Source organism: Balearica regulorum, chromosome 2 (assembly GCF_011004875.1).
Source record: "Balearica regulorum gibbericeps isolate bBalReg1 chromosome 2, bBalReg1.pri, whole genome shotgun sequence".
Lineage (NCBI taxonomy): Eukaryota > Metazoa > Chordata > Aves > Gruiformes > Gruidae > Balearica > Balearica regulorum.
Window position 1 is genome coordinate 100,328,602 of NC_046185.1, and position 24,023 is coordinate 100,352,624.

Here is a 24,023-nt window from a genome sequence, read left to right on the forward strand (position 1 = left end):
AGTAGAAGACAGACATGGACTTACTGGAGTGAGACCAGTGCAGGGCCACAAAGATGACTGAGGGACTGGAGCATCTTTCCTCACAGCAGAGCCTGAGAGAGCTGGCACTGTTCAGCCTGGAGAAGAGAAGGCTCAGGGGGATCTCATCAATGGATATAAATACCTGAAGGGAGGGTGCAAAGCTGACAGAGCCAGGCTCTTTTCAGGGGTGCCCAGTGACAGGACCAGAGGCAACGGGCACAAACTGGAACACAAGAGGTTCCCTCTGAATGTCAGGAACCACTTTTTCACTGTGAGAGTGACCGAGCACCGCCATAGGTTGCTCAGGGAGGCGGTGGAGCCTCCATCCTTGGAGATGCTCAAAAGCCATCTGGACGTGGTCCTGGACAGGGCAGACCTTGAGCAGGGGGGTTGGACGAGGTGACCTCCAGAGGTCCCTGCCAACCTCAGCCCTTCAGTGATTCTGTCTTGGAACACACTCAGGCTGGAAATGAGTTGACTTCTACCCCCAGAGGAATGAATTGCCTCTTACACAGAAGACCAGAGGACTAAACCTAGCTAATTTTAAGAGTGAGCTTGATTCTATTAATAGATGCCATGATAGCAGGGAACCTGTCCTGCTGACCGTACCAGACACATGCCACTATACAGTCTTTAAACATCATGGTAGTGGAAAGGGAAGGAAAAGGAAACACTGTACTGTTAAAAAAGATCACAGGGTTCCAAAGGAACTGACATTACCTACCTGTGGTTAATGTAACTATTAAGTTATGAAAAGGGATTGATGTTAAATTAGAAGAGATTTATAATTTTTCCTTTTTCTTCCCCTTTTGTACTATGTGTTAGTAGAAATCAGGTGTTTCTCCTAAGAAACAACAAACTGTCACAGCTGGTTTGTAATATTGTTTACAATTTAAATCAACAGGCAGGCCCCAGCAAACTGAAGGAAAGGACAACCCTGCCATTATTCACCCTACCCAGAAAGCTCTCACCCCTCTTCATCTTCATGATAAGGAATATCTGGTATGTGAGTGCCACTCCAGCACATCCCTGCAGTTCTCTTGTGAGTCCCAAATCAAGACTGAGGGCACTTGTGAGCAGGGAGCCAGCTCACGAACGCTGTCCCGAGCATCACTAATTATTATGCACTTGCTAAGTGCAGGTGTGTTTTACCACAGGTAGAAAAACTGAGTCTGCAGTCTCTGAGTCTCTTCAGTTAGCAATCAGATACTACACGCAGTCTGTCTAACATACAGCAATGCTCGGGCTCTGTTTTCAGAGCCGTGCTTTTTGCTCAGTGGGGATGAATGGGAAAGCTGTAAATATAAACAGCCTGATTAGCGACAGCAGCCTCTTGGAACAGAAGTGCAGCATTCCTATTAACCCTTTTGCACTCAGTCACGGTCCCCTTGTCAGTTACTTTCTGCTTTCAGAGAGAAGCTGAACTTTGCTGGCTACCCTGCGTGAGAGTTGGAACCAGGGCTCTGCCCCTGGGAGGAGGAGGAGGAGGAGGAGGGTGGGGAGGGAGGAATGCATCCACCAAGCTTGCTTACTAAGTAAGCTGAGCTAGTAACTGTGCTGGCCAAGCCAAAATTTCTCCTTATGCAATTACTTTTTAGTGATGGCTGCAAAATAAGCGCTCTAGCCAAATGTCTTTCTAAAGCGTGGAAAAGAAAAGAAGCTATTGCTTGAAACAGATTTGAAAGGAGAACAGTAAGCATGGGGAGGCCAGCATGTAAGGAAGCCGAGTGAGGCAAAGCCTTGAGGGAAAGGGTGGAATTGTGTTTCTTAAAACATACAGAGGTCAGCTCAGCACAGATCTTGGATCAGTTCTGCTGTCCTTTGAAGTCAACAGGAAGATTCACATTAAGTTCAACAGGTTTCATCAGTTTCTGTATAAGGTGGAAACAAGTGCTGAAGGTGCTAATTAAGCTGCACAACAAGACTTGGAATCTTTTATTCAGAAAACAAAACACCCAATCACTCCCCCTCCCAGTTCCTCCCAGCCTGAAGAAAACATACCAAATATCTTGTAATCATCAACAACAACAACAACAAATTATCAGCAACAGATCATACTCTCATTTTTAGATTGAAGACTGTCAATTAGTGCAACCACTGGGCATCCTTTGTTGACCTGTCACTTCAAATTTCATCCTCTTTGATTCACAGCAAAAAGGCTTGCTCTTTACAGGTGAAAAAATTAGAGGAACAGATGGCCCACACAAGCTTCCAAGCTTCTTGTCGTTTGTCTACGCCAGCATTTGACAGGGAAGCTCAGACCAGTTACAGGAGTCATCCACAAAATCCAGTACAGGAGAACCTCTGGATCTCTGGGACCAGTCTGCGGCTATTGCAGAGAACCACCAAAAAAAAGCAAGTGACTTGCAACTTAGTGACTTTGATTTAGTTTTTCCCACAGTCACTATTACAAATGGACCAGCACAGGGTGAGCCAGGGTGGAAGGACTTCTGAAACTGTTAATCCATACCCAGTTTAAATTGTCAGGTCCTTCACCCTTTTCTCTCCTGTAATAAAGCTTGCATGCCTGTCTCCCAAATGCGTTCCCTGAATGACTTAAGTCCTTTCCCACCATTCATATTGTGATCTGAGGCTTCCTCCCTTTCATCTGCCAGTAAAGATGAAAGGCTGTTTTAGAAAAGAAACACAGCAAAACTAAAACATGGACAGAACCTCTGGGGGAATTAATCTTTCTTCTGAAATCAAAGTGGTGTGAACACACATATACACTACACAGTTTGACTGAACAACAGCTATTGAGAAATACAGTTCTGGAATGGACTAAACAACCAACTGGGCAGAATGGGTGAGGGCTGTGCAAAAGGCACAAATAGAAACAACATGGTTGAATTTCGGAATCAAAAGAAAATTGACTTGAGATTCAAGTTCAACACAAGCAAAAGGGTGGAAGTCCATTGCTCAATACAGATGTTTGAAAATAATTCAGTTGCATGGCTTTTATTTCTCCAGCAAAAGAAAGAGAAGACAAACAAGATTTACTTCTGCCTTCAAGGTACACTTTTTCTAAGTGGGTGTTTTTGGTTTTTATCTCAGTAATGCTGACACAGTGGAAATATGAGAAGAGTAACATCAGCTGCATTTTAATGATACCAGCATCAAAACACTTCACAGCTTTATGAACATCACAAAATAAATGATAAATAGACCTGTAGCTCTAATCCTGGACCTGGGGCAACTTCAATTTCACTTTGTCATACTAGGGATAAAAGGGTGCACTTTTCACCTGGTCTTTAAAAGCTGGCTTTCCTCCATCTGAAATGAAATGAAAAGTGGCTGTTTACCCTGCAACTTTAGAGATCCTTTCGCATAGTCTTTCTGGGACCTAGAACCTACAGCAAGTGTCTACCACAATGAAAACATCATCACTTTCCTAAACTGCTGGCTAAGAGCAGTAACCTCCTCTTTGGGATCTGCCAGAGCAGTTCAGGTAGAAGGCCTCCACCAATGCCAGCCCAGTGAGTCTTGCCCCTGATTGCTGCTTCCTCAGCAACCAGATGTCCCAGAAGGGAGGTGTTAGTCTGATGGACTCTTAGGAACCAGGCAAGGGTTCAGTATGTTACAAAGAAATAAGAAAAGCTAAACCATTACATTAAATCTGTTTCACAAAAGATTTCTGATGTTGAAAGTCAAAATTAGTTACAATACATTCTAAACATGGGCAGAGCCTTCAGCATGTAAAAAAACCCAACAAAGCAGCATTCCCAGAAATAGTCATAATAAAGTCTGCTGCAAAGACTTCTCCATGGTAAACCTCTGCACTAGCCTGAATCTACCTGACTTCAAGCCCAGTCCTGCAGCCTTTATTTATGTGGACAATTCCATTTGCAGTACTCATGACTGCACAGATAAACTATTTATGCCAGAGCAAGCCTCAACTCAAACAAGTCACTGTAAGGAATAAGAGAAAAAGACTAATATGCGTATTTGAAATACTTCTGGCTCCTTAATAACATGCTATAAATTGAGTGGAAGTTGGTGCAGCACTCACTGAAGAGCTCTATTTCCTACCTAATTAAGGACAGTGACAAATAAGGGAGCCAGGCACATCCTTTTCATATGAAGATGACTATAAATTTTTAATAATCTGACTCTTTTTGATAGATTTCTTATAAAGCATATCTTTAATGACATTCTCTTTCTTCTCATGTTAGCTCCTTAGTCTGCGATAGTGAAAGACACAATTATTCTTTGTTTCTTACTTTCAATACAGGCCAATAGTTACTAGATACTTATTAATACTGGTTAAATTCCATAGTCCATATTATTCAGGAAATCATGCTAGTGAGCATTAATACTTTCATATGGGTTTTATCTTTTATCTATTTATATTTGGAACAAAACCCAGTAAATCAGTTACCTCCTGTGGTTATGTAGGTGTGATAGTTCTTTCAAGATCATCATCTTTGCAATATAAGTTTTAAAAGCAAGCTTTGATAAAGGACAACTTTTTTATTTTTTTAACATCTCCACAGTTTTCTCAAATTGTTTCATTTTCCCAGCTATAATTTTATCTCTCTAATCCTATATCCTGCTTAAAATTGCCTACCCTTTATTCATTACAAACCATACAGAGTATTTAAAATGGTTTACAGAATCTTGTGACTAGCAGTATTTTCCTGACTTAAAAAATATATTTCACAAAAGCAGAATTTGTTCTCACCTCAACTCACTGCCCATATAGTGCTCACCTGTGACCAAAGAACAAAAATTGCCTACATTAAAAGGGATCTTTAGAAAAATGCTGTATGTGTATGCATTTATTCAATTGTAGGGAGTATACTTCCCTAAAATGCTTAGTTTGCTCCAAATCTTAATTTCCCACAGATTTTTTTGCTACAAATACAGAGCTGAAAGTAATAGATTGCTTTCCTAAGGATTACCATCTGAAAAGTGCCTAATTGTGGCTGGGAAAATCTGTTCAAATGTAGGTTATTCCCCTGCCAGAAGTAGATTCTAATCAAGAGGCAACGGCCCTTATCGTCCATTTTCCAGGCTGAAATGCTTCACCTCTTAAGAATGCATTCCCTTCACTGGAACGATGGGTGTGCTCTGTGCTCTAACTTGGTGGAGTTCACCCTCCATTTAAGCCACAGACACCTTTCATTATTTTTTTTTTCCTTTTCAGAGTCGATGTCTTCTCCTCCTTTCTATCCTCAACATGATATAAGTAATTTGATCACTGGAAAGGGGCTTCACAGCAGTACACCTCCTTACGGAGCATTTCAAAACTCTGAAACCACGCGCCTTTGTGGAACGCACTGGAAGCAATTATCTGGAAATACATTGTGGTTTTGAAAAGTATTAATTTCCATGATTTGTAGGAAACACCAAAGGAATTAGTAAAAAGATTATCAGTAAAATGCCAAAACTTCTTCCAAAATCAGGAAGGCAACTCCCAGACAAGGGGATAATTAAACACAGACTCTCCCTGCTTTATTAAGGCACCAGCCTTGTAATGGGAAATCTGAGATCTAGTTGCAAGCCTGCCAAAGGCTTTCCTTCTCAGCTCTCCTGCCTGCAGCTGTGGGGCCAGGACATTTATATTGTGTTTGCCTCAGGGACAGGTTAGAACTCCAAGTTCAAAAAAATCTGTAAATCTCTTGGAAAGCAGTGGTGAGAAAAAGGCAGAAGTGCAATGCATCATCTGCTCATCGAGAACTTCTCCAGTGTTAGATAGCTTTGAAGTGGTCCACGAGAATCGGACAGGTCATACTAAGGAAGCACTCTAGAGAAAGCCTGGATGTTTATGTACCAATATCAAATATAAACATGTTATTATTAGCACATTTAGTTGAGATAATGAAGTTGAAAATGTAACGTGGAAGGGAGGCATGGTGAACGCCTGCTTCGATGTAGAAACACGGAACTGGTAAAGATTCCTTCCCCCTGGACTGATGTATGACCCACAGCCATACACAGCAAAGGGAAAAATGCTGGGTGGGTCTTTGGCTTAATGTAGGCAAGGTCAGGAGAAAGCCCCCCTGTTGCTGGGGGCTATACATTCCACCGGGGAGATCCTCCATTCAGATGGAAGCGCTTTTGGACACAGCTGGCCAAACTGAGAGAGCTGGCAACTCAAACAGCAATTGCTGAGGCTGGACAGGCTGATCAAGAAATTGAATGATAGACCTGACAAGAAGGTTGCAAAAGGCAATCTCTTACCAGTCATTTCCCACCAGACTTTTCTAGAGAAGGCCAGCGAATTCTATATAGAGGCTTCTGGTGTACTTATAGGGGAACTGAAGGTAACGAGGGGAGAAAATCCTATTGTCAGTAAATTTAAACTGTCTACACAGTGGCCAGGCCTCAGGCACTTGTTGATTTCTGAATGATCTGTCACTCCTCCTGAAATGGCTGAATGAAGTGTGAGGTTTAGAACTCATTTGCAAAATCTGTATATTTTTGCTTTAGTTATATTATACTCCTGTGGAGGCAAGCTGTGACTCACAGGTGACTTGTAAACTATAAGGATGGGCCTCCAAGAAGAGTCAGAAAAAAACCCCAAACATTGAAGAGAAAGAAATAAAGGTAAATTCCTCCTGTGCAGGGTGCAATAGCACCATAACCCATGGTCCCAGGGAGAAAACTGCTTTTTCACCTCTGTCGACCTTTCCAGAAAGGACAGGTCTCCTGTATTCTAGGCCATTGTTTTGATGGACGCTGCTCTATAAAACTCATAGTGGTTTGGGGGCTGGGCATGACAGGAGGTCCCCTCTTCACCTGAAATCAGTCCATGTTAAAAAAATGCTATGGTGGTGTGTTACATCCACGTTTTATGAAAATATAAACATCAAATGGATATGCACAGCAGTGTAGCTGGAGGGAACAGACAGATGGTCAAATGGACGATGGCCAAAATTAAGTAATTTTTACCTTTTCCCCCCCCTGTATTTCCTTCTTCTTTTTATTCACCAATCTGAAAAAACGATTATATTCTTTATCTAAAATTACTTTGTTAACAAGCAAAATGAAAAAAAGAAGTATGTTACAGGACACAATTTCAATACACATTTCTGAGACTCCCCTGCTTCCTTTATTCCTAAACACTGTAAACATACCCTGCTATATTTACATGCAACGATAGCAACCTGAGGTCAGTGCTTAAAAATAAACCAAATAGGAATTGCAGCATGCGCGTGCACAACAGACATACCAACCGATAGTAGGGGCTGAAGAGATGACATTAGGGGAATATTGTCCATTATGTTTGTTTGGTTTTAATCCAAATTGTTAAAGCACGAGGTGCAGAGGGTTATGCAAAGTTTAGTGTAGGTTCTTTTTTTTTTTTAATAAATGCAACAGTAATTATCACTGAAGCAACTAGACACAGTCGCCACATTACATTCTAGATGAAGTAGCCAGCACTCTTTTCCAAGGGTAAACACATACCTGGCTATCCCTATTTTGAGCATATCCAGTCAGACCCCAAAAGCATCACCTCCCTAGTTACAGGTGCCCCTTGCCCTTTGCCATCCCTCTCTCAGAACCTAAGATTTTGTTCTGTGGAAATCTGTGACTAAATTGCAACAGATTTGCGGATGGATAGGAGCATTACGTGTCCCCTGGGCCTCTGAAAAGCAGATGGCATTAAGGTATCCCGAAGGCAACAGATATCTACAGTTGCTATAAGGGAAATGTGCATATATGCATAAAAGAAGAGGCAAGAGTAAGTAAAAATGTCAAAGGCTTTTTAGTTATCAGCATATTGGTTATTATTATCTCTTAAATTCTCTTGTGTGACAAAACAAAGATTTCAGGTTTACTGCTGCATTTTTCCCTTATGCACTGAAGAACTCAGAATTTTTAATTAGTGCTTTTATACAGTTCTTTATGGCTTTTCAATTTAGGCACCTGCATCAAATTAATTAAGACAGAATGTAATGGTTTCTCTGATGCAGTGTTGCACAATGCCAAGCACCAAGCTTTATAGCAAAAGGAAAACAACTGCATCATTCACAGAAAAACTCTAGATTTCCTTGCAGAAGGTAAAGCAGAGACTGCAGGAGATGGCATACAGCAAACAGAACAAAGGTGCAAAGTTTATTTTGCTTACAAACCCAAACATCAAGTGATTTCTAGTCATATACCAAAGGAGATATGAGCAGAATGGGCAACAGTGGGAGCTTTTGTGGGTTTTGAAAGAGCATGAGTCAAATACTTAAAAATCAGCATTTCAGCTGCTGGAAAGTTGCCTACGTGGCAGTAGGCAGTAGGAAATTTGCCCATCCATGAGCTCAGTAGCAAAAACAAGCTCTGGTGCACATGAGTGTTTGATGAGATTAAAGCTCACAGCCCATGGCTCAGAGGAAGTGTCCAGGTCCCACAAGTGCTATTGCGATAAACTATTAATTATGTACAAATACAGCACTGATGCTACTGCATGCATTTTGAAACACAGCAGTTCCCCAAAGGGAGTCTTATCTCATTGGTTTTTATATCCCTCACAGACAGAAGTTTCCTTGGCACCTTGAGAGGAATATATAATCCAGGGGTCTGCTTCTCTGAGTAACTTTCCTTCCTGACTCCTCAAGACGGCTCCTGCCCAGGGCCGTACACCTCCTACTGCAGAATAGCCAAGGCGTATTGCTGGTCCTACCAAAGGCACTTACTGTGTGGCCAGGCAGTAGAGGAGGCTGGAAAAGACCAAATGTGCAGGTCCATATATTTTTCAATAGCAAAAAATAAACCTACAACAACTTAGCAGGATATCGCTAAATAAAAAAGAAACCATCTACAGGGCAACCACGATAGAGAAATTGGATTGTAACAGAGAAGATCTTGATAAAAACATATGGGGAGTTTTCACTAAATTATTCAATATAGGAGTAAGCAAATCACGCTTTATTGGCAGGTCACTGTTCAATTAACCTTTAAAAATAGCCATATTTATTAATTTGTTTTGTTTATATAAATGTTAACATAAGATAGATTAATACATTGTCTGAATTAGAGGACTAAAACTGCTCCAGTTTAAAGTAAGTATTTGGTAAATCACTGGTGCAGTAATACATGCAGTTATTAAATGCCCTGAAGTCTGACCAAAAGCCAGATTAAAAATTTACCAATAGAAAGAATGCCTGTGAATTTCAAATTACGTTAATATTTATGATTTCAGTGACTAAATAAAAGAAATTACCTCAAAAGTTGTATGCAATTTTAACCTACTTGTCTCTACCTTAGGTAGCATTTACATTTATACCTATATCTATCTCCCTTTTAGTGCTGAACTGCCTGAGTAATTATTGTAGCAGCAGGTAAGTGCCTAAAAATGCAGCAGTGACTTCTAGTGAGGGTGTTAAATCCTTCTCAAAATCATTCAGATATACCTTAATTTCCACTATGCAATAAGGCAACACAACTCACGTGCACAGTGAAACTGTTTTCAAGGAAATATAAACTAGAGTAAACCTGCTGTGCATTCACCATCACCAAAACCTCATCTGTAAGCGAGGAAAAAAAATGAGGCTTACGTCCCCCTTTATTCCTTCTCACCAATATTTCAATTTTCAGTTGAATATTGGAGTTTGGGACGTGGAAGTACCATATTAATGACAAGACAGAGGTGGGCAGTATTGGAAACCTCCCAAGCGTAGCTGTGTTAGCAGCACAGCAAACTCAATTTTATATATGCAGAAGTATTTGTGGTCTAAACGCAAATACTTCAAGGGGCTTTTAGGAAAAGCTGCTCATGCTGGTAACCACACACCAAATTATCTCTAGGTAAAGACACAGGCTTGTGCATTATACAGGAAGATTACAAGAAGCTCCAGTACAACTCTAATAAAGGTGGGAATAAACTAGTACAGAGAAGAGTGATCGCAGAAGTGCATTTCCCCAGTATGGAAAAAATAGCCTTTGAGCACCAATTCACATAACTCACTAATCAGTGGTTGCTCCTCCATTGAAATGATCTTAGCTGGATCTGAACTGAAGCTTCCATTTCTCCTATCATTTCATCAAGCCAGTATCCTTTCTCGTGCAGAAATCCTGGAAACAGAAACCACTCAGTCACTTCCATGAGTGTAGCTATGCTTAAGGAAGAATAATGAAAACTAGGTGCTGGGAAATGTAAACAAACGATGCATCACTTTCTCGCCCAGGTACTGCTCTTTGATGACTCCATTCCAAATGTTGTTGTCATTACTCGTCAAAAAGTAGCAAAAATGTCTGGTTGTCAAAGCATGGAATAATTTTAAACCGCCAAATTATTTGGTTAATTCACCGTTGACTATGGCCTACAACAGCCAGGTCTTCTCCTGCAGACAGACAGCGATTCGATCTGAGTTTTGCAGGAAGCACAGCACGTTGCTCAAAGAGGGCAATTTCACTTAAAGCCCAGAAAATGCCTCCTCCCTACATGCCTGCTAACACCAGAACTTCGCTTGCTTTGTGGCCAAAAGCAGCTTGAACCTATAGCAGCAAGCATCTAAACCATTCAAGTGGAGCTATATATTTTTATTGAATGATCACCACTGTCTAATACGACAAGAGAACTGTTTGCCGTGTAAGTCAGTCCTACAGGATAAGATAGCCCGTGGCTAATTAGAGGGTTAAAGATGGGAAACTCCTCAGGTTTCCCTAAGCATATTACGGCCTGGCTACAAATATCTGTTACTATAATACGACCCTCTTTGTCAAAGGCCACAGCCGTAGTATATATTTTGGAGGGGAAAATGAGGTTCAGACCGAAGCTATCCATCTGGCCGATGAGATCCATCTCTGCACTGAATATCTTCACTCGGGTGCTGCTGTTGTCCAGTCCTTGAGCTTTCAAGTGCTCTATCACCACAATAGCACCTGAGGTCTGGGAGACTGCAACCCCTCTTGGGCTGATGAGCTGAGACCGGATCATCTGACACTTCTTTAATTTCCCCTTCCTGAAGTCGGCTGTCAAGCGGTAAAGAGCACCTGCCTCCGAGTCGGTCAGGATTATTTCACTCTCGGGGGTGGCATCCAGGCCCCAGGGCAAACAGAAACCTTCCCGGACAGCCAGGACCCCCCTTCCCTCAAAATCAAAGGCCTTCACGGAGCGGTCCCCGCCATCGGTGACCACCACGTGCCCGTCCGACGTGACCGTCACATCAAGCGGGTACTTGATATCGTTGCCCGCGTCCCCCCGCTCCCCAAACCGCTGCAGGCATGATCCGCTCGGCCCAAAGACGTGGATTTTCTTCTTGCCGTCATGTGCCACTGCCAGCCGCCCCGACCTCCGGCAGGCCGCCACCCCGGTGGGGTTGACCAGCGACCCCCAGCCCCCGAGGGACAGCCGGAGCCCGAGACCCGTCGGGGCCGGCCCGGCCGCCCCGCCGCCGCCGCTTCTCCCTAAGGCCGAGGGGACGCTACCGCCGGCGGGGCCCAGGACCTCCAGCAGCTGCAGCAGCGGCAGGCAGTCGCTGGTCTCAGCGGAGCCGCAGGCCCGCCGGCAGAAGGGACACTCCAACCTCCGGCGCTCCGAGCCACCCAGGGCCCCTACGCATCCCCGGCAGAGGACGTGCCCGCAGGGCAAATTCCGCGGCCGTCGTTGCCCGCCGGGACCGTACCGCTCGAAGCACACCCGGCACTCCAGCAGATTCAGCTCCGCCTCGTCCTCCGCCGCCGCCGCCATCCCCGTCGCTGAGGGGAGGGAGAGATGAGGCCGCCGGGCGCCTCCTGTGGGCGAGCTGGGGCGTTGGCGCCGCGGTCCGGGGGCGGAGCGGCGCTGCCGCTCCGCCCCCGGACCGCCCTCCCCGGTAAAAAAAAATCACCAGATCCTTGTAAGTATCAAGTTTATCACGCTAGCTTTAGGACTACAACGCTCTGAATAAGCCCCGTGGGTTTTACTCGCCTTCTGGGCTTGGTGAATTATAAAGCACTACGTCGTAATCGTACCGTTTTGGAAGTAAGCTGCTGAGGGGAGAAGAAGGCCAGAGCAAAAAAAAAAAAAAAAAAAAAAGTTTTGAGAAATTTTTGTAATTTTTAAAAAATTCGCAGTAGTATCCATACGGGAGGAAGGTTTGTGTTCCGATGAACACGCAGCAGCTCTGCAGGCTTGCTTTGAACTCTCTCACCCTACACGCCCCGTACCAGTTTGCTGCTCACAGCTGCACTCTTTCGCGAGCGACCGCAGGGACGTTTTCTCCCCGTATTTTCTCCTTTATTGCCATCCGGTTCGCTTCCCCACTCTTTCCTGCTCGATGATAGTTCCCCCTCGGCGGCTGCTGCCAAGCGTTCTTACCCGCTCACTGCCAGCTCGTCTCTCCGCTTGTAATTGCGACTAATGGGGATGGAGGGAAGCAACTTGTGCCAGCTTCCCGCCTCTCTCGCCCAGCTGCCCGGCCTGGCGCAGGAAACAGTATTTGAACAACAGCTGCCATTGCTCCCAGGGCCGCCAGCCGCCGAGGCCGACATGCGGAGCAGCGAGCAGACAGCATCGACTGGCAACGGTCAAAAAGGAACAGGAACGTTTCTTTTTCCCAGCTCTGATGATTTGAATTGATATGGATGAAAAAGACAACACGTTAAAAATGGTTGGTTGTGCAGGGAGTTTAAGAGAAGCTATGCGCATCTCAAGACAGTGACGGCAGTTGTGTAGGAGAGCCGACTTGGTAAGCAAAATGGACAAAAATGTTTCACTGGCACTTTTCTGTATGCTGAAGTCTGCTTTAGGAGTGTCCCAAACCATGTTTCATTTTAAAAGGTGTGATAAAAATAAAAGCAAGATGGGAGGTAAGTTATTTTAATGAATTTCAATCAAGCTACAAACTTCAGTATATATAGCACCTCCAGAAAATAATCTAATCCCCATTGTCTGTGTCTGTCTGAGAAGTCATCAACTTTTTGAAGACACTTTATTTCACAGTGGTTGCCTGAAAAGGAAGAAAGAGAAACAAATTACTGAATGATTAGTCGCTGAAAAATGCAAACTGTCAGGGAAAAAAAATCTTATCCACAGATTTCCTCACAGTCCCTAACACAGTGACACAAATGCACTGGGGAAAACTAACCCATCTCTTTTGCATTGGGATGCAACTGTCTGTGCCAATGACTCACTGGGCACAGACACTGCAGGGCTCTCCGAGAGATGTAAATTTAAAAGAAGTGCAATAGCAAAGCATATCAGGAGGAACTTTTAAAATTAAATTCCCGCCATAATTCCAAGTTTCATTATTTTGAGGGATTTGAGCTGTACATTTTGCATTTTCTTTGCACAGCATGTTACTTTTCTCCTTTGGCTACAGAAGTGCAGCAGAAACTGTAGAACTGGTATGCAAAGGCCTTGTATTAAAACCAGGGTTGCTGGTGATGAGGTGCAGAGAAAGACAAAATGGTCAAATGGGACTAAGACTGCAACTACAAGATCACTGACTGCAATATGAATCCTGGGAGAATGAAAATATGCCAAGGGGAGGAAAGAGACACTATCTGTCTCTTGGGTTTTCTTCATATCTTTTAAAGAGCTGAGAATTTTCCTTGACAGCAAAATCCCTGTGGCTAAATGGTATTTATTTCCCCCGTTATTTTTCCATGACTCTACCTCTTAGATAAGAAGCAAATGACTATTGCTTGTCACAGGGAGATGTAGAAGCATATAAACATGTTTATGGGTTTTGGAAAAAAAATCCCAAGGGTTAGTTGAAATACTACTTACCAAACAAGATTTTAATTTCACATTCAGGAACATAAAAGGGTGGGCCTGAAAGAAAATGGGTGAAGCTAATGAGAGAGAAGACACGGGAAGGAGACAAACATTTACAGTGCAGCGGGAGAGCCAGCCCCATCACTCACAGCACCCGGCCTGCAATCAGGCCCCAGTCTGTAGCACCATCTGCACGAACAGAAAACACCATGTCCAAGAACTCGTGGCACCTTGGTGGGCCACCAGACAGCTTCAGGTGTTGCTGCTGCATCGTCTCCAGGCTGCTGCATCATCTCCAGGCTGCGGCCAGGGTAGCCACATTGTCAGAAGTCATGAACATGTCGTGGATACAACCGCTTTCAGTGCTGTGTGTGAATCTGGCCAACAATCTCTTTATACTACAATGGCATAATTAAAGCTAAAAGCTTAACTATGGGAGAGAGAGAGTAATGAATTCAAGTACTGTTGCTTATGATAACAAGATCTATTTTTTCAGGGATAATTATGCTGAAGAGCTCAAAACAGCAAGAAATCTCTTTCTTTTGAGAGTTAATAATTAACACACCAAAAAATCTTTTAAAATACCTCAGACTTTGGCATGTAATAGAAGTCATAAAAGAAAAAAATACTGTATGATTGTCCAGAATTTCACCTCTTCCAAGCATATTCAGAGCATTGTAGTGGCTGGGAGAGAGGCACAGGATGGGCAACACGTTGGGTTGCAAGTATTGGGTAAACTGAGCGAAGCCCTTGTTCTTGGGAGTGCTTCACGCTCCCGACGCCAGACAGGATGTTACTCCAAGCATTCACTGTTCCAGCTCCATTGTCACAGTCACACTTCCAGTTTCATTTCTTTGTTAATATCCCACATCTGTCCTCTGCTTACCCCTAGCATGTTTGAATGCTAGAGAGCAAGCAAATTTAGTCTCAAGCTTGGTCAACATCTAACATTTTTAATGCAGTTGTATTAGTGTGATCAGCTGACAAAGCTATGCTGCTAAAACAACCTGGGGAAGATACCAATATATCTACCACATCTATATACGATTTATGTTGAAGCATGCAAAATCAAAACATGAACCGTGCAAAGTTCTCACCTTTGTGTTTGTTTGGATCATATGAAACTGTAACGAGGAGATAAGAAGAATTTTTCTCCATAAGGGTGATCATCAAACTGACATAACTAAAAGAAGAAAGTTATACTTCATTATTTTGGAACTGTACAAACACTCAAGCAGAGCATTCAAAATATTCAGCAAAAGAGGTAATGTATTTCTGTGCAGAGACAACTTAAACTGAACTGCCCAGAAACTAAACAAAGCTTAGTTTGAATTTCACGAGCATGAAATTCATGCTACACATGAAACACCTCAGATAAAGGTTACTGTTTATTCTTCATAAACAAGCATATATCTTTTTTTTTCATATTCATCTCAAAACTAACACACAAAGCACAGTATTCATCTGCCACAGTCTAGAAAACAGTACTGGTCTTTTAAAATTATTGTGAATTCAAGATTATGTATCTAATTAAAAAGTCCTGCGGGTAGGGTCAAACTACGTTTGGGTTGGCTATAGGTAAGAATGAAAAATTGGAATAAAGGGAAGTGAGGGGGAAAAGAACAAAGAGAAGAGAAGCAGATGAGGTGAAAAGGAAATAATAAAATTCAGATGAGACTTGCAGCTCTGCTTCTGCCGGGTTGCAACAAACCACATATTTTCCCACCAAGAGGGAGGGCGGCTTCCTGAAGGAAGCTTACAAATCTGGAGTACAACACTCTGCGACTGCAGCTGATGCTTGCGGTAGAGAAGAACTTGTGTAGGCTACTGCTTTAAATGAAAGAGGACTCATCGACAAGGGTCAGGAGGAAAAACATGCATCACTGCAGACATTACAGAAGAGACAGTAACAAAGCAAATTTACTAACCGTTGTCTGTCGCATGGATTCACAGCTACTAGAGCTCCTCTGTCCCAAACCCCATCAAACTTGCCAACTATTGAGCTATAGGAAGATGAGGAAAAGGCTTAAAAATACTAAAAAGGCACCTTAATCTTTATTCAGATACTTCTGTGAAGTCACAAGGATTCTCCAGCTAGCTGTGCAGATTCCCCACTACCTTTTTGTTATAGTCCAGCATTTTCAGGATCCAAACCAATATGATCTGGAACCCAAGAACTCCCTCCGGTTCATGGCCCTGCTGCGATAGCGAAGAGGTACAGGAATTGCTCGGCATTTCCCCATCATTAGGGGGTGCTGAGACAAAGCGGGGAGGAAGGAAGTAGCTTAAACACATCTGGGCTGCAAGTCTGGGGTTTTGGCAATCATATCCTGCCGTGACCCTTGAGGCAGCACTAACATGCACTCAGCACATCAATAGCTCTTGGTCGCTTTCTAAAACCCACGTGTGATTTCAAATGTGGGTTAAGGAAGGTGCCTCGCTGCTTTACCATCATTGAACTCAGCACACTCGGTAATTTTAGACACCTCAATTCCCAGCTACATGCCCAGGACAGTCAGCTTCAGCTTGCTATTTCTTTAATGTTAGAAAAGCTAAGTTACACTGCTTTAACATTTAACACAGACATTAATTTTACTCCTGGATATGCTGGCAGCTGGCTTCAGTGACGATCCAAAACCTGCAAATGGCCAAGACTATTGGGAAGTGCCTTTATTGATGGGTGGTAAGAGCAGTCAGGGTGACACTAGAGATGAGGATATTTGGGGGAAGGAAGGGCCTTGTTTCTGGTAATTATTAAAACAGGAGTTTAGAGAGCAAGGTAGTAATAATGTAAATTGCATAATTTTAAAGGAAGTCTGAAATAAGTTTACTTAGTGAGAACAATACGGTATGGAATTGTGCAATACCTTTCTGCCTACTGGGAGGTGTCACAGTCCAATTGCATCACCTCTTTCTTCACTTCTTTACTGGTTTTGCCTGGAGTAGAGTTACATTTCTCCATAGTAGCTGGTACAGAGCTATGGTTTGGGTTTGTGCTGAAAACAGTGTTGGTAACACAGGGATGGTTTCGTTACTGCTGAGCAGTGCTCACACAGAGCCAAGGCCTGTGCTGCTTCTCACCCCACCCCACCAGCGGGATGGCTGGGGGTGCACAAGGAGTTGGGAGGGGACACAGCTGGGACAGCTGACCCCAACTGACCAAAGGGATGTTCCATACCATATGGTGTCATGCTCAGCAATAAAACTGGGGTGGAGGTTGGCAGCGAGGGGGGTGTTGCTTAGGGACTGGCTGGGCATCGGTTGGTTGGTGTTGGGCAATTGTTTTCATTTGCATCACTTTACTTTTCTTGGGTTTTATTTTCCTCTCTCTTCATTGTTTTTTCTTTCCTTACAATTTTCTTTTAAAATTTCTTTTTAATTATGAAACTGTTTTTACCTCAACTCACAAGTTTCTTTCTCACTTTTACCCTTCTGATTGTCCCCACCAGCCCACTGGGGAGGGGAGTGGGCAAGCGTCTGCACGGTGCTTAGTTGCCAGCTGGGGCTAAACCATGACAATTTCTTCTCCCTGCCCTTTGCTCATTTCGTTGCAACGGCATTGCTCGGTCTCTGGCATCTAACCTAGAAGCCAATCCTGTATTTCCTATTCTACTGTGATAAGACATGATAACACTTTTAAGTCCTGATTTCTTTTAAAGTTTGCCAAGACTAAGCATCTAATTTAAATAACCAGCCTCTTAAATAAAAGGAGATTTTTGAAGAGACATTTAAACACGCAATGGGCACGAGGGGAAGTCTAGTGGGGCAAGTGACAAATTTGATCTTCTGAGGCTTGGAGGCTGTTCTGCTCCCTGCATAGCCGAGTCTGCTGCGTGACCTTAGGCAGGCTCCTGAAGTTTTCTGCGCTTGGTTTTTCTTCTTAACTTTAATCTGGTCTAACTGGAATGGTGGTGGTGGCTCCATACAGGCATTTAATGTATTTTACTCCCCACCGATTTCATCAGGGTCTACAGACATCGCAGGCTGCAGACAGCCTCGTGCTGTGGCCTTTCCCCAGTTGCCCAGATCTCAGGATCTGCTGAGCATCTGAGTGCTCCCTGCCCGTCTGCACATCCAATTTCCTTCTGAGGAGAACCAAACCATGGGAAAAGATCAAAAAAGGTACACAGCTGTCTTTCATCCTGATGTAGAGTTAGGATGAAGCTAAGGTGTTAGGAAGTGCTCCTCTTGAGTATACCTCTTGCTGTATCACTACCCAAACTTTTAGCCCTACATTATCTCCTGCTATGTGTTTGTATGGTATGTAGCACGAGACATCATAGTCTAGGTGCTATTACAACTAATAAAAAATAACATGTAAAGCAGAAATTCACATATCTGCAGGAATCCCACTGGATTTAAGCAGTAAAATTGTGAATTTCTATCTTTGCATACGTTTAATAGTTTCAGTTAATGCAATTTTTAATTTTTTTTGAAGTGCTGCAGCCATAATTGTATTAGGAGGTACAACGGTTGTCTAACATAACTGTTTTACATAAGTCCCAGAGTTCCCACGAGGAGCAGGAACGGCTCCTGTTACTCTTTAACTAGCAAGAGTCTTTGAAATGTCTCATTCTGACAAAGGTCAGGAGCACATCTGAGTTTCCCCTAATGAATGCTAGGCTAATGGAGATCAAAAGGATTTGTTTGCAGGCCAGCCTCAGCAAGAGAAGTAAGTTTAATTTCCATAATTACTGGGTAATTAATCAAATCGTCTGTACATAGAAACTAGAGGAGTGTGTGCATTTCTCTAGTCACAGGTACCTGGTGACTGCTGTGGGGAATGCAGTTCACGCTTTCACCATAACAGCACCCAGCACAGAACCACGCATCCAGAACGTGTATCTGCCAATTTATTTTGTGGATGACAAACTATGTACTACACCCAGTAATATACACTGAAAAATACCTATTTAATTACCTATTTTTGGTTTATTTCGTAGTATTATTCCACCATGTTACGACAGAAAGTTACAAGTTTCACCATGCTACTTCCTACAAAACTTAGAACTGAATTTTTCAAAAATTGCTGACAAGAAGCTTAAGCAATCCCTGGGCAACTTGTCAACTCACAGCGAGAGGGATTTATAGGGATCTACACAGCAAGTAGCTGCACTGCAGGGGCAAGGCAGGGAAGAAACCAGGCAGTATCTACAAAGACACATTAATATACAGCTCATCTGTTCCAAGGCACTCACTTTGCAGGACTAGTTATATATACACTATTGAAACCAATTGGAGGCAGCCACACCAGCAGAAGTTTTAGCAACAGTCTATTGTCTAAAAGACTTTGGACTCTAGTAATGAATATTCTTTTTTTTCCAGTTTATGCAGATAAAAAAAAAAAAGGGGATCATATAGTAAGCACCATGTTCTGGTGTCCTAAACTAGGTATCACGCCTGTATATGCAGTAGCTCTGAAAAGCCCATCCAAGTAAAGATTAAGAGTTGACCTCCTCCTCCTCATTGAACAGTAATGGAACAAATCATTGTTCCTGACAATTGTTTGTGAGAAAAGCAAACAAACATACAAAACTTCACCAAAAACCTTATAATTTAGGGAAAACTGTGCCTGAGTAAGAACTACAAGAGGAGGGAACTATCACGCAGGAGTCTGGGCACCTTCAGCTTCCTACAAAGTACATTACAAACCCAGAAACAACAGTGCTTTCTTGCATGCTCTCCAATCTCCTGCTACCCCAGCACCAGTCTAGGTCTGAGGACATTTTAGGACAGATTTAAATATGCCTGTTGTCAACACCACTACGAAACTTCTGAGGACAAATAAACATGCCAGATGCATTACTGTCCAAGGCAGAGTCTTCTATGCTAGAGGCTGGAGAGAGTGCCAGGTCCTCCTGTAATCTCTGAACAACTCTGTAATTTTCAACATTCCCTCACCAGCTGACACTTGAGAAGGTCAGGTGCAAAGCCACCACAAAATCTGAGAAGTGACACTTCAGGCCACAGAGCATAATGGATTGAAACATTTTTCAGGAGTCAGTAGTGCAGACTGTACTGAAGTATTTTGCGTTTTCTTATGTGTCTTTTAACTAAGAAATAGGACATTTTAGCTCTAAAATTCCTTCGGAAGACATTAGTAAGTTGAGCCACGTTTGTCAAGACACTGGCAGAGTCAGTGTTTGACAATGTATTATGTAGTCACATACATTGGAGTGATGTAATGTACGTTAAGCCCATTGAGAAAAGTACGTTAAGTAAAGCATGGGACACATGTAATCAATGGGTACATCTTACCAATGCATCTGTTAATCAATAGTTTGGGGAAAAAATATATTGAGTACTTAGTTAAAGGAAAAGCTAAGACAGACACCTCTGGGTATATTCTCTTTACTTTTACTAAGCTACTCTGAGTAAGGGATTGCGCTAAGGTTTTGCTTTGTAGAATCCATCAATAATGTTAAAGATAATTTGGTTTTACTGTAAAAGCAAACATGTTTTTCTATACTTTCACAGGACAGCTTGGAACAAGAAGCCCATTTAAAGATATTTAGTTGGCATCTTTATCTAATGGTCAACAAAGTTCATTTTTGTTGGAGATCGGCTATTAATATTTCTTAAGAGTTTTGTTGAGAGGACTTGTTCCAAATCTTTATGGCCAATTTAAATAAAATGATACAACGGTATTATGACAGTATTAATACATGCTTGATTATACAGAATTGTAAAACACAGTATGCATTCCTACCTGGACAAATCATAAATACTGCAGCAGTACAGAGAAATGTTCCCAGAGGTACTCTACAATAAAAAGCAAAGGAAACAATACTTATCAGCAAACTATCTTTAAATATACACTCATAAGTGCATATTTATACTTTATACCTTAGGTGTAATGGGGAAAAACGGTGAGAAACATTTTTCATTTTTCTTTACTGAGGTACCTCTCCTGATCCCCTCCAGAGAGGCTCTGATCTGTCGAGGCATGCAACTGTCCAATTTTAAAATACATTTACTTTATATTCAGGTGCTTTGATGTCACAAGTAAAGAAGGCCAAAGTAATGAGCTCAAAAGAAGAACTTCTTGGTCCAAAATTACAACTCAGAGCTTCCTTTCAGATCCCTTCAGGAAAGGTGAATGATTACCAGTAAGACAGAGGCATAAAAGCGGAATGACTTGTTTGCTCAGTTACGGCTGCATTGCATGATTAACCACACCAGATCATTCCACAACGCAGGAAACATACCTGGAACTTTTTTGCTCCTGAAATCTCTGGGACTGGCTCCTCACAATAAGGCAGGCTATGTTCTGCAAAAAATTCCTTCAGCGCTTGCTCGCTGACTTCCACACCAACAACGCTGTGTCCCATGTCCGCCAGCCTGCACGCAGCAGAGAGAGGTCCCAAGTTTACGTGAGGCCCACAGGTTGGGCCATTACCAAACGCGCACCTCCCACGCAGCATTTATACGTTAGCGAAACCCTGGGTTCAGGATGCACTGATATGTCTAATCCTGACTTTCTGCAGTGTTCATCAAACACCTTCCCTCCATGATCTGAGCTTACATTAGCACAACTCGGCATACAGTTGATGAGGACTTACAGGCATTACTTAGATTCAATGGATTATGCATTTATTTCTATGAACTTGATGAAAACAAAGGTGATTACACAGAGTAACTATCCATTTCAATTGACAGAAATACGTTTTGCTCTGAACTGCAGTGGCTGAGGTACGCTGTCCACCCAGCTGCCTCTGCGGCTTGGCAGTAACGTCGTTTGGCTCTGATGAAGGCAGCAGGGTGCGGTAACCTCTTCACTGCTGCAGCTCGGCGCAACAGCAACGTGCGTCAGAGCCCACAGACAGCCTAGTAAGTAGTTAGCAAGATAAAACCTGACAACTGGGACTAACTTGATTCCTTAGAGGACGCAGTTCTATCAGCATTTTGTGGTTTGTGTCCCCTCCCTCCAAGAAAAAACACTGGGTTTTACAGCCACTAATTATAAATATAACCTACCCAAAAAAGTAAAAGTAAAATAATAAATGTAAAAAAGAGGAAGTTATATTTAGCTCAAATCATTTCAGTTCCCATTGTGATGTACCACACGGTCCCTTGAAAATGTGCTCTGGCACAACTGAGCTTATTGCAGGCAATTTAAGCTGGCATTGCGACCAAAAGAAGCAGCGGTAGGACATAGCTTCAGTCACTCTGTCACAACTTCAGTATTCCCCAAGCTGAACTTGGGACAATTGGGAGGACTTTGAAGTTAGTCCTTATCCATCCCATTTATGCTACCACACAAACCGCCAGCAAATGAAACCAAACTTCCTCCTCCCTTCAGCCTCCAGTGACGCTGCTTTCCTACCAGCAGAGATGCGGCACATTTCCATTGGCCAATATAAGGTTGGGAATTCCCCCTCTCCTTCCCTCCCCACATCAAATAAGATTTGTGCACTTATAATTTGCGCTTTACCATTTCATCTCTACTGCTTTACCACAAAGTGGGAAAAATATCCTCAGTCCACTCCTGCCATTTAAAAGAACATCCAGATACTTCTGTAGGAGCCTGCAGAAGAACAGACATGTTTTATTTAACACTGCAAGTATTCGTGCTGGCACATTAAAAGCCACGTGCTACATACTATGCCAGGTGATGCACAGACTCCATGATGGAACATGGTTCTTTGTTCAACCTGCTTCATACCATTAAAAATAAAAACATAAAATAAACCCATTCACTTTCCATTTACTTAGAAAGAAAGAAAATTTAATTTCTGTTAGAAAAGAACACATTTCCCTTTGTTCTGTTTTCTGTTTGCTTGCCTTTTCAAGTAAACAACCAAACAAACCCACCTCTAAGAGGACCACAAGAAACAACTTAAACAGAATGATTATTAAACTGCTGTATCAATGAAATCACTAATACAGGTCTTAAATGTAACTTTCATTGGTTGCAAGACTATATAATCAGGTTTGCGCTCTTAGGTCCCTGTCTTCCAGTGCAGAATAATTGCTCCAATCCCTTCTGCATATTGTTTTAGGCCCCACTTTCATAACTTATGAACAGCAGTGCAGCTTCTGCATCAGAAAATTTAAGATTCTTAGTCAAGTTATCCAAGTTCTATAGTTTAAAACTGGATTTAAGAGTAGAAGTTCTAAATTCAATGAAATCCTTACTTTTCTCTGTCCTTTTTTGACAAATGTAGGTCACAATTATTTATATTTATTTTACTTTCAAGCTGCGTAAAATAATTTTCTTTTTGTAAATGCTCCATTTTCTGTTAAAGAGTTTTTTCAATTAGTCAAGTCATTAATCTCGCAGCATTTCTTTAAACAGCTTAGGCAAAAGAGTAAATTCACGTACGGATGCCCTTGTTCCTTGTGAAACCCGATGTTACCCGTTTCCCATTTCTGCAGCCACTCCTCCTCAGTCACCACTCTGTCTTTCTGTGCCCCAATATCTGTGCCTTCGAGGACCCCAGATGCATCTGCTGAGTGGTCCATCGTCCCCAGGGAGTGCTAGTAGCTCTGAAAAAAAGAGAGAAAAATGACCTCTGCCCAGTGAATAGTTCGGAACCGGCTCTTACTTCCTAGAGTCAAATCAAAATTTAGTACAGCTTAAGAGATTATAATTTGGCGACTATTTAAATGTAGCTGTGTTGAACGCGGTAGAGCATACTCTTGCTATCGATCCATGGCTTCGCCTCGACTTTTTTTCCCCGGAGCGAAGCCTGCTCAAACGCGCCCCGTTAAGCATTACGGAAACGCCGGTGACCTCCCGTTTCGCACACATCTGGATGGCACCCAGAGGCTGCCCGGCCCCATTTGCCCGGCGGGGGGGGGGGGGGGGTAACCGCGGGGGGACGCGGGCCCAAGCTCGGGGCCGGTAAGTAAGCAGGTAGATGCCGACACGTCTCTCTCCCTCACGTGGAACTCGCCGGCAGACCGCGGGGGCGAGCGAGCAGCGGCTCGGGGCGAAGGGGACCCGGAAGGACCCGGCGGCGCTCAGCACCTCCTCCCCTTATCACCCCCCTGGGCCGCCCCCCGCCCCGGTAGCGGCGGCGGCGGGTACCTGCGCGGCGGCGGGTCCCGCGGGGGGCTGCAGGGACGGGGCGGCGCCTCCCCGCCCTCCCCCTCGCTACGCGCCGCGGAGAGCGGAAGCGGCGGCAGGAGGAGGCGGGCTGAGGGTGCACGGCACCGGGGAGGAGGAGGAGGAGGAGGAGGAGGAGGAGGAGGATGGCGGTGGGGATGGCGGCGGCGGTGAGTGACCCCTTTCCCCTGGCTGCTGCGCCCACCGGGGGGGGCCGCCGATCTCCCTCCCTGGGAGGCGGGGCAGGTGCGAGCGCTGCCCCTGTCCTCACCTCCCCGCTTCTCCCCTCATTCCCATTTCTCTCTCTCCCTCCGT

At 43.4% G+C, this 24,023-nt stretch overlaps 3 protein-coding genes across 4 annotated transcripts in view; 1 reads left to right on the top strand and 2 right to left on the bottom strand.

The window, feature by feature from the left end:
- Positions 1 to 6,923: 6,923 nt before the first annotated feature.
- On the bottom strand, positions 6,924 to 11,656 carry NHLRC1 (NHL repeat containing E3 ubiquitin protein ligase 1). Its single transcript, XM_075745135.1, has one exon. It carries the CDS (start codon positions 11,645 to 11,647, stop codon positions 10,478 to 10,480), a length of 1,170 nt encoding a protein of 389 aa, XP_075601250.1. The 5' UTR covers positions 11,648 to 11,656; the 3' UTR covers positions 6,924 to 10,477.
- A 1,085-nt stretch (positions 11,657 to 12,741) lies between these two features.
- TPMT (thiopurine S-methyltransferase) lies at positions 12,742 to 23,793 on the bottom strand. 2 transcript variants are annotated; one of them, XM_075745152.1, is made up of 9 exons: positions 23,691 to 23,793; positions 22,983 to 23,144; positions 22,092 to 22,184; positions 20,866 to 20,998; positions 20,367 to 20,419; positions 15,586 to 15,660; positions 14,755 to 14,840; positions 13,670 to 13,714; positions 12,742 to 12,887 (listed from the first exon to the last, which is right to left on the bottom strand). In XM_075745152.1, exons 2-9 carry the CDS (start codon positions 23,120 to 23,122, stop codon positions 12,772 to 12,774), a joined length of 741 nt encoding a protein of 246 aa, XP_075601267.1. In that variant the 5' UTR covers positions 23,123 to 23,144; positions 23,691 to 23,793; the 3' UTR covers positions 12,742 to 12,771. The 2 variants fall into 2 exon arrangements, with proteins under 2 accessions (XP_075601267.1, XP_075601268.1); XM_075745153.1 differs by lacking the exon at positions 23,691 to 23,793 and adding an exon at positions 23,298 to 23,412.
- Positions 23,743 to 24,023, top strand: part of KDM1B (lysine demethylase 1B) — a 31,135-nt gene continuing 30,854 nt past the window's right edge. Inside the window, exon 1 of the mRNA XM_075745142.1 lies at positions 23,743 to 23,860. The gene's annotated coding sequence lies outside the window, so the exon portion shown is untranslated. The remainder of the gene's footprint in view (positions 23,861 to 24,023) is intronic.

Bases quoted from the DNA above. Each gene is read 5' to 3' on its own strand.
- TPMT (XM_075745152.1), bottom strand. From the start codon at position 23,122: ATGGACCACTCAGCAGATGCATCTGGGGTCCTCGAAGGCACAGATATT. The intron at 20,999-22,091 runs GTAAAGCGCAAA...TGCTGCGTGCAG, and splicing joins AAAGCAGTAGAGATGAAATG to GCTGGCGGACATGGGACACA. The intron at 14,841-15,585 runs GTTAGTAAATTT...TTCTTCTTTTAG, and splicing joins AATCCATGCGACAGACAACG to TTATGTCAGTTTGATGATCA.
- NHLRC1 (XM_075745135.1), bottom strand. From the start codon at position 11,647: ATGGCGGCGGCGGCGGAGGACGAGGCGGAGCTGAATCTGCTGGAGTGC.